Below are 10,184 nucleotides of genomic sequence, written 5' to 3'. Positions count from 1 at the left end.
ATGGCTGAGATCAGCTCCAGAAACAACAGCAGAAGGGTATTCTGAGCTACAGCCTGAATTTAAATGTAATTCTTTTTGTGTTCAGTTTGTAATTTTGTTACCAGCTCGTAATCAAGACTGTAACCTTTTGCCTCCCTAGTATAAACTTGTTAAAGACTTCGAAGTTGTCCAGTGCTAAGAGCGACAGCACCCAGCCCTAGACAGCATCAGGCACACATTTTTCATTGCAAACAGCAGATCCAGATAAATCAATATTGCAAACAAACCTGTCGGTTTTCTGCAGACTGGGTCAAAATTGGGACCCTCAGAAGCTGGTGTGCATTTCCTGCCAAGAGCTGTGTGAAGCTGAAGACTGAAGTCGTCCCCAGTGGGGACTAAGCGGTATCTCTTGACATAGGGTTGGTAGCCAGCACAGTCCAGCACCTCAGGAAAGGATTCTACCTTGTACCTCATTTTCGCTGCTCTTGGGCCTTTGCTGCTTAGTTAACTGCTTTAAGAAGGTTCAAAGTGGGAAAGCATCCATTCTGAAAACCAGCACATTTCCTTATTGCTAACTAATGTCGTGAGAGGGAGCTCAAAAAAAACCAGACAGCATGGACCTCGGGACGGCAGAACATGTGGGCCATGGTCCTTTTTCTGCAGCCTCTGCAGCTATTGCTCATCTCAAGTCTAAAGACTCAACAGGCTACGCTCCAGGTGATAAACAAGTGCAGCCTTCTTCTGGAGAGGCATCCTGCACTGTTGCAATCACTCTGGTTTGTATTGCTTTCCTTTAAGTCTGAAGACCCCTTCAGAAGTCATAGTGGTTAATACTTCCTGGCAGGGCTACAGAGACAGACAGGAAACCTCGAGACTCCTGAAACCACAGGACTCACGTCTGAGGAAGTTAGTTTTGGAGCTGCTGCAAAGGGCACTCGGACCTGATCTACCGTTTGAGGCACCAGGGAAAACCCGGCAAACCTGCAACAGGAGAACAACCTCCAGATTCTCCCGAGAGGAATTTTGGTTTCTACACGTAACAGCACTCACAATGGAAACAGCCAGATTCTCTTGCTGTGCTCCGGACGGTTTGGCGATGCCCGGCAGAGGCTGCAGGACAGAGGCGCAGGTGAGGCTACGAGCTGAGGAGACAGGCCCTCTCCCCTCACCTGGTAGAAGGCCTCCTGGCCCAGGAGCTGCCTGGCGCTTTCCCAGCCAGGCTCCCTCTTGAACATCCGGCAGAGGACATCCGTCACTCGGATGACAGGCTCCGGGGGCATGCGGTAGCTGCGCAGCTCCTCAATATGATTCACGGTCAGCTCAGCCAGCACAGCCTGGTAGTCCGTGGTCACCTGAGGAAAAGGAGGTCTGTGTGTATACCATCCTGTGCAATGCCCCACAAGCTGGCATCCAGACTGCATGCCTGTGCCTTTGCTCAGCGAGTCCCTGCAGCTTCACCCGTGCCTGCAGGGGCTACTGCTCCAGCGGCGAAGACGAGCTGCCACGAATACCTGCTTCAGAGCAGCCTCTCTGGTGTTCACTAGCATGTCGTGCTCCTGCATCAGGACCTCAATGCGGGCCTTGTGGTCCTGACAGTCCCGCTCCTCCTGCATTTGGACTGCTTCCTTGTGCTCTGCGCGTTGCCTGTACCACCCCGTGCTCTGTGCGGAGAAAGTGCAGCCGACGAGGCCTCAGTGCAGCCCCGTCTCGTGCTCGGCCCAGACCAACAGAAAGCTCAGCCTCTGCACCGAAAGAATGGCTGACACCCTCTAGCTTCACATTATAAATTCAGGGAGCCTGAATTTGCTGAGTCCCTGCACATTTCACTAATTCCCTCACAAGAAAAACTATTTACAATAAACAGTTCAGTGCTGTACAGCGAGGCTGAAAAGTTTTGTACCTTGGCATAATACCACTACCTGAGAAACAGCTTTTTTTCTTAAGGTTTCTCTTTGGGCTATGGGCATTGAACAAGCAGGATTCAGTGACTGTATCCAAGTTAAGTAGGAATTAGATGGTTTAGACCATAAAAAAAATTTTTCCTCTGGTCTCCCTTTTTCTTTTCCCTGCTTGTACAGACATGGTTTATGCATGTACATTACTGCTGCCACAACCAGCATGACTCGACAGAGCTCATTTACTGCAGAACTTCACACGTCAGGAGTAACATTAGAGAAGAATGCACAAATGACACGTCATAATTTTTGTCATAGTAAATATGAAATGCAAACGAACTAGTACACTAACCACACTGGAACCAGCAGGGAGGACCAATAGGCCTTGCTGAGCCCCCAGTCATGTACCTGCCCCTGCCAGAACTGGCACCAGGGCCCTGGGACCTCAGAAGCTGCCCAGCATTGCACTTGCCTTCGTCACCATCTCGCAGCACTCCCTCAGGACACTGGGATCCCAGAGTGACCCTGTGAACCATCCCACAGCAGGGCAACCCATAGCTCCACCCTAGGGCACTGGGGCCAGCCCTAATCTCCAGGAAAAGTGTCCCTGTTGATTTCTTGCCCCATAAAACGTTTAAGCAGCATCCTGGAACACCGAAGCCCGTACTGATTGTCAAAGAAAGCGCCTTCCCACAGGCACTTCCTAGCACTGCCCTGGCACTGTGATGAGCACCCCAGGGTGACTCTCCTGGCTCTTCACCCTCTGTGCAGCACTGCACGCAAGGAGCCTACTGATGGGAGAGCGAGGACATCGGCAGGGCCCCTGCTCAGAGACAGCTTACCTCCTTGATCTTGATCAGCTCCTCCTGCACTTGTGAGATGCACTGGCTACATGCCTCCTGTTTCTGACTCACTTCCTTCATCCTAGCTAAAGCTTGTTTCACCCTGCCCCAAGGGAAGAATAGCAAAGAGGACTGCTGTCCCTTTGCAATCCAGGACAACATGGCTCTAATGAGCAGATCCATCAGCAATTCCCAGATGGTAACAGATCTGGGAATGCCCAACGCCATCTCCCATTCCAGCAGTGTCAGATGAAGTGACAGCCATCTCTAGATGCCAATTCCGACCCCATAAGCACCCTCTGGAGGCTCCTTCCTCAGAGGAGTCAGACCCTTCTGTTATATTCGCTGGTGCTGAAAAGGTGGAAGGAGAAGATAGGAGGAAGGGAACTGGCATTCTTGGATCCTGATCAACATTGCTTCTGTGTTCCTAGGTGAGGGGGAATGTGGAACAGCTACTATGCCATCTGTCCCCATCGCAGCTCTCTTACTCATCGCAGACTCATGCATGAAACACAGGCACCACGTCTGACCATAATGAGGAGCAGGCTCCTGACAGTCATCCCGTCCTCCAGCAATCTCTGTGTGCTCAGTGCGGGTGCAAGTCTCAGGGAGGAAGAAAAAGCTATTGAATAAGGAACAAGGCTAGAGCAAGCATAAATGGGCAGGAGTATAATGACGGTGGAAGTGGAAGGCAGTCCCTTAGGGTCAGTGCCAGAAGGGCCTGGAAAAACCTCAAGTGGAAACAGTGGGGGCATTAACTCTGGACTGAGCAGGGAGACTGACCCATTTAAAGAGGCGTTCCAGTGACGCACAGCGTCTCACTAGCAGGGGTGAGAATTGCTGGCAGCAGAGGGCCTTTCTGACCCTAACTCCAGGTCTCTTCATGCAAGGTGAATGGAGAATTTGCTTGGGGCCTGGCGGCATAAGATGGTTGCAATTGGATGTGGGGCTGGGGAGGTGTCTACTCACCGATTCATCTGCCAGCGACACTTCCCATGGAACTGTGCTGACACCAGGAGGAAGGTATTGAGGAAATCCAGGAAGGTTTTTGGTGTGACGAGGGGTAGGTCAGACACCAAGCGTTCAGCATAGCATCTAGCAGAGCAGTGAATTGAGGCCGTGACAGTGGCAACGTTGACAAGGGACTTCTCCAGGTCTTGCAGCGATCCTGCAGCTGATACACAAGTAAGGACAGTTAAACGGGTATGTGCAGCACTGTCAGAAGTGGGGCTCTGAAGTCAGAGCTGGATAAACTGAATGCCTGGATGCTCTCCTTCCTAGGCTGAGACTCCAGCGCTTCGTCTGTGCAGACTGGGCCGTAGGAAAGCCAGAGGTGCCTCACCTGGGCCCTGCAGAGGCTGCTGACTGAGCGCTTCCTCCAGGTGCTGGGTAGCTATTTGCTCCAGCGTCGCACGGCTCCAGGGACGGTATACCTCCGTGCTGCAAGACATGCTGAGCAGAGCAGAGACTGTAGCTGCGGGTAAGCCAAAGGGCTGCCGGCACTGCAGGTGACCACCATGATTATCCAGCAGCAGCAGCACGTGCAGCTTGCTTTTCACAAGCTGGTGAAACCTGAAAGATGAATCACACAGCAGGAGTGACACACAACAGCCAGGCCTTTGCACGAGAGCAACCGGTGGCACCCCACCCCTTCACCCTGGCATGGCCTTCCAGAGCCAGGCAGGGCAGCACTGCACACCTCTGCCCAGTGCGTAGTATTCCCTCTGGGGTAGGAGGGGACCCTACTGGCAAACCAGCGTCCAAGGCTGCCCATACTGCATGCCCCCTACCTTTGTATCATCATGTCAGGTCTTGGTGTCTTTCTGATGCTCTGGTTCTCCTGCTGCAATGCTGTTACAATGGACACCATGTCCTCCGAGCTGTGCAGGCCAGGATAGGTGCCCTCCCTCATCAGCATCAGCACCTTCTGTACCATGCCCAGATCTACACCTTGGTGCACCAGCAACACTGTCTGTCTGGCCAGGACCCCAGCCTGCCAGCAGGCCTTCCTGATCAGCTTCCTCACTGCTTCTTCTTCTGCTTGTTTCTTCAGCTCGAAGAGTTGGAAAGCCATAACATGGGCTACCAGTGCCACCAGTGACCTCCTCCCAGTGCAGAGGTGCAAGGAAATGAGAGCACTGTGCCTCTCTGGACCTGAGAGCACAYGCAGTAGGTGCACAAAATGCTCGGTGACCTCTCTGCACAGCACAAAGTCCTTGGGAAGGATGGTGCTGAGCTGCCGCTGGATGGTGTCCCACCGTCTCTCCTGATACATGCTCTGGGTGTCCTGGCTAGAGGAGGCCACTGTAGGAACTCTACTGAAAAGGATGTCACGCAGGTCCTCCCCTGGCAGGAGCAGCAGGTGGGATGGCAGCAGAGGTCGGGCAGTCTCTCTCCTTGTACAGCACCCGCACTTGCTTTTCAGGATGTTGATTCTGCGGTTGCAGCTGTGCTGGTCCACAGGCAAATGCACAGAAACAGCCTTTTCACCCATCTCAGACACATCGGGCACAAGCAGCCTCAAGACAAACCCTTGCAAAGGAGAAAAGCTTTCTGGGTCCAGAGCCAGGGCTGGGGCCTGCTCGACAGGGTCAAAGGCATCCATGCATTCAGAGTCACCGCTGCTCCGAGAACCAGACTCCTCACCGCTGTCAGTCTGGATGTCCTCCTTGACGCCTGTTTCCCCACATGCTCGAACACCAGCAGGGATCAGGCAACTCTTGATGCTGTCACACTGGGACCAGTCCCCCTTGCTGCTGAGATGAATACTGGGACAGGGCTGCAGCAGGAACATGCTCTTGAGGACCTTCTCTATGTGGTGGAAGGAGAAACGAGAGGGGCAGTGGGCAGGTGAAGAGCAGAACCTTGACCGCACAGCCTCATACAAGTCGACGGTGGCCCCAACCAAGGCAGTGGCCAGTTCATGGTGTCTGCAGAGAAAGGGGAACCTCTCCATCCAGCCCTGAAGGGGTGGTGTGTGGCAGCTGACCAAGGACTCCCTGGTGACAGCAGGCAGCGAGAGAACACTGAAGAGCCTAGTGAGGCGAGGGGAGAGAGGGTGCAAATCGGCTGCTGGTGCAGCCACCGTGACAAGGTAGTTTATCTGTGCAGAGCAAAAATGTTGGAGCTCCAGGCTTTTGGTGCTGTAGACCTCTTGGTGGGACAGGGCTTGACGCAAAGTCTCAGCTACAGGATGACTTGCCCATTTGGGATCTGCAGGGAAGACAACGCCATTGTACCAAAACAGATTACCCATGCTGCAAACATTCACGTAGATAGGGGCTAAGAAGGGTCAAGGAACAGGCCTAAGGAGAAGGACCAAGACTGAATTAATATACCTCCTTTAAGATTTATCTATCCTGGGGCATCCCAGAGCCAGTCCCAGCTGAGCCCAGGGATACTTCTGTGGCTTGGCAGGTGACCAGGCCCTGGTGAAGGGTTGTCAGACTGGCAGGGCACTGGACATCAAATGAAATGACCAAGCAGCAGGTTTAAAATTAATGAAAGGAAAGGGGTTTTTTTTTTGATCCTGAACAGCAAGGAGGACCTCATTCAAAATGCTAAGCTGAAGAACCACTCTGTAATGACTATAATATACTTAGATACAATATCCTTGTAGGAATGACAAATGTCAAAAATCCATCACAGTAGGGACCTGTTTCAATAAGGGGAACTGCATAAAATGAGGAAGCTGGTTTTAAACAAATGCAAGCAGAGCAACCTAAGAGTTAAGTATTTTCAGATGGCATGGTAATGCTGGAGGGTCAAGGCAAAGACTTGAGAAGAGGCAAAGGGAACCTGGCCTGGCTAAAAGTAGAGAGGTGTCCAAGAGCAAGGAGATATTCAAAAAGCTGTAGTTGTATATAATGAGGAAAATGGAAAGTGTCAGAATAAATCAGGCCACACATAAAACAAAATAAGAATTTGAGGAACAACTTGCAAATGCAGGTGACTGATTTATTCAGCACAGTAAAGATCAAGGAGGTCTATACAGCCATGAAGGAAAGAGAGAGAGGGAGGGTAGAGAGGAGTCGAATATTTGCTCTTTGAGTACAAGAGCTAAGGGACATCAGAATCAGCTAGTAGTGGGCAGATTCAAAACATAAAGAAGCGTTCATGTGAAGTGAAGCTGAGGACTACCTTAGCAAGTGCTGTGCTGAAAATCTACATTGTTTCAAAAATCAAATCTACAAATTAATAGAATAAAAATCCATCTGATCCTATTAAATACAACAACACCACATCTGGTTCAAGAAGTTCATGAATCAAAGTTTGTTTAAGGACAGTATTCGGTGAACGAGGGGAATGCAGTAGATGTCATTTACCTTGGTTTTAGCAACAGTCTGTCATAGTATCCTTGTAGTCAAATTGGTGAGATATTAGCTGGATAAGCAGACAGTAGGGTGAGTGGAAAATTGGCTAGCCCATGGGTTCACAGAGTGGTGATAAGCATTACGAAGTCTAACTGGCAGCCAGTTACTAATGGTGTCTCTCAAGGATTGATACTGGGACCAACAGTGGTTAACATCTCTAGAGACAGCCTGGAATACAGGACGTAGTGCACCTCCAGTGAGTCTGTGGATGACACCAAGCTGGGGAGAGTGGAGAGTATGCTGGAGGGCAGGACTATGTTCAGAGGGACCTGAAAAGGCTGAGAGGATCCACACAGAGTTCAAACATCCCTGGGCTGGAATAACCCCATGCAGGCAGACAGGCTGGGGGCAGCTTGCTGGGACACAGTGCTGTAGATTCTGGGGGACATGAGGTGCCCATGAGTCAGCTTTAAGCAGAAGGTTGGATTAGAGGAGCTCCAAAAGTTCTGTCCAACCAAAATTACTCCAGGATTCTGAGGAAGCATTACTCTATGCTTTCCCTGTTCTCATATTCAAGCAGACATCCATTACTGACCACTATCAGATGGAGGATGCAAAGCTAGAAAGGCTTTGGTCTGACCAATATAGCTGTTATCATTTTCTCATGCATAATATGTAGGCATATATACATTGATTACAAATACATTCAAACACATGAGACTTGGGCATGCTAGAAGGAATGTCACAGCTCCTGCAGTCAAGGAACTGCCTTCCTGGGGCTTGAATCTCTCATTCCAGAGTCTTTCTCATTCTCAACTCCCTCTAAAGGAGGGTGTCCTTGGGCAAGAGCTCCATGGAAGGGTGAACAGTCTTCACTAGAAATAATAGTAGGGGTCCAACTTAAAGCATCAGCTTGCTTTGCCCTGAAGACAGGCTCCTATGTCAAGCTTTCTATTTGCATCTGCAAGGAAGAGATTGGAGAGGAACATCCCTGTGAGAAAGGAGAGGTATCCATGCAGGCGGGATGCAGAATTCCCTTGTTGGCATAGCCTTCTTTGACAGGAGGAGCCAAGTGATTGACAAGCAGAGGAGAAGCAAAACTAGAGATGCATTTGGTTTGGTCAGCACAGTAAAATGTCTCAATGTAGACTCTGGCACTGTAGCTGGGACAGTTCCTGGGAGGGCAGGAGAAGGAGAGGCCTGTTATTTCTTCTCTTTGCCTAGATCATCTCAGTCTGGTATGACAGTTGGGAGTGGGTCCAAGCTATTATAAGCCTCACTAGGTACTTCTATGACTCAAAAGTGATCTGCCCATGTGGTCGACTGGCATCAGCCTCACCTGCCTGAGAAGGAGAATACAGGCTTTGCTCCCAGCAGGCATTCAGACCCCTCTACCTTCTTCTGCAGAAGCCAGTCCTAGCCTAAGTCAACTCTCAGTGCCTTTGGAGCCCTCCTGTGTCCCAGACAGGACTCACCAGACAAGACATATGTGCCACTGTCCTTGGAAATGTGTTCTTGCTTGAGTGATGGGTAGTGCTGGTTGGCCGGCTGAAAGGAGAGTTCAGGAGCTTGTGTTTTCAGAATGAAGTTGATCAGGCGGAAATGCTTCTCCCTCCAGGTCTTCTGCAACAGGCGCAACATGTCTCGAGAGCAGTAACGTGCCTGCTCGTTTGACCAGATCTGGAGGCATCAAACGCATAGCGGTAAGAGCATTCAGAGAGAATCACAGTCACAGCCATCCCTGCTGAGGCATTGGGGAATACCGTAGGGGCTCTGCTGGGTCGTGATCTCACTGTTCAGCAGATAGCTCAAGGGGCCTGCCACATGTGAAGTCTATGCATCTTTCATAATCCTCCCACCCTGCTGCAACATTATACCCTTGGAAACGTGTAGGGAATTGCATTTCAGATTTGGTTTCTGCAGCTTTCTACTGTCATGCCTGACAGCACTGCCCCAGAAGAAACTGAAAGCAAAGTGACCCAGACTGAGCTCAAACTCTCTCATGAAGTCCAGACACCCACTCCAAGCTGTACAAAAGGGCACAGGCAGGATCTTGGCCTGCTGCAGCTACAGCTACCAACAGCACCTCCATGTAGTCGAGGGCTTACTGCAATTCTCTCTTGCAGAGCACAAGAACCAGTAGATAGAAGCCGGGCCTGCTTACCCTGCAGATTGTATCATGATGCTCCAGCAGTGGATAGGACATCAGCTGACTTAGCGTGAACTGCAGGTTGATGGGGCACTTCAGACCCATTGCTGAAAAAGATGAGAAAAAAATGCTGCTTCATACTTTGATAGTCCACATACAAGCACAAGGAGACTCTGAAGGGATTATAAGAAAACACAGACCTCCAGTATTCACATACAAAATGTATGATCAGTTCATAACATAATATTCAATATGCTGGCATGGTCCTGCAATTGCATGGCTATCAAAAGGTTTCAGCACAATCATCCAGGCTTTACTGCTGCATACCACAGTGACTCTATGACTTGTCTATGTGCTTGACTCTATGACTTGTCTATGTGCTATATACCCCAAAACCAGAGTGTGTGTCATCAGCATTGAGGTGCATGTCAGTAACTTGCTAAATGCAGCCTTGCCCTCAAAGTCCAAAGGACAGAATTAAGGTGCAAACAAGCCATATTAAGATGCTGTTGTTGAAAGCTTTAAGGATTCCTCACTGCCCTCCCCCCCCCGCAAAAAAAAAAGTATCTTGTTTTTCCTTTTGATTTATCATAATATGTAGATGCCATAAATCTCTTTGAGACTATGAAACATCTGTTTTACCATTTCATTCCTGTTTAACAAGCACCATCTACTATTAGGCTCTCAGGAATGCAGCGATTGCAGAAGGACACATATTTTGAGATGTGCCTTTGCAAAGGTGGTTTGGCTGCCTGGGGGGATGGATCAAACCCTTTGAGGCTACCTCTGATCTGTTTAATTTCATTTTGAATTTCCTCCTTTCTTTGCTTTCTCCTAGGGCGTCTGTCAGCTAACAAGTAAAGAAGATGGAATGGCCTGTCAGCATTCTTTGTGTCCAAGCTTGAAGATCCACTCAAGAACACACATTTCCAGCCTGTATGCGCCAGACTGGAGCATCCACCCAGGATTCAGTCTGCTCTTGTAGAGTGAAAGCCAGAATATCCCA

General features: G+C 50.0%; 1 protein-coding gene across 1 annotated transcript; it reads right to left on the bottom strand.

Annotated features, from left to right (window-relative positions):
- Positions 1 to 3,652: 3,652 nt before the first annotated feature.
- Positions 3,653 to 4,700, bottom strand: LOC112964907 (dynein heavy chain domain-containing protein 1-like). Its single transcript, XM_026063526.1, has 3 exons — positions 4,507 to 4,700; positions 4,059 to 4,288; positions 3,653 to 3,890 (listed from the first exon to the last, which is right to left on the bottom strand). Exons 1-3 carry the CDS (start codon positions 4,650 to 4,652, stop codon positions 3,682 to 3,684), a joined length of 585 nt encoding a protein of 194 aa, XP_025919311.1. The 5' UTR covers positions 4,653 to 4,700; the 3' UTR covers positions 3,653 to 3,681.
- Positions 4,701 to 10,184: the final 5,484 nt, after the last annotated feature.

This window comes from Apteryx rowi, unplaced genomic scaffold (genome assembly GCF_003343035.1).
Source record: "Apteryx rowi isolate R43461 unplaced genomic scaffold, aptRow1 scaffold_1004, whole genome shotgun sequence".
NCBI lineage: Eukaryota > Metazoa > Chordata > Aves > Apterygiformes > Apterygidae > Apteryx > Apteryx rowi.
The sequence above is the reverse complement of the archived record's forward strand: the minus strand, read 5'-3'. Positions and strand labels throughout refer to the sequence as shown.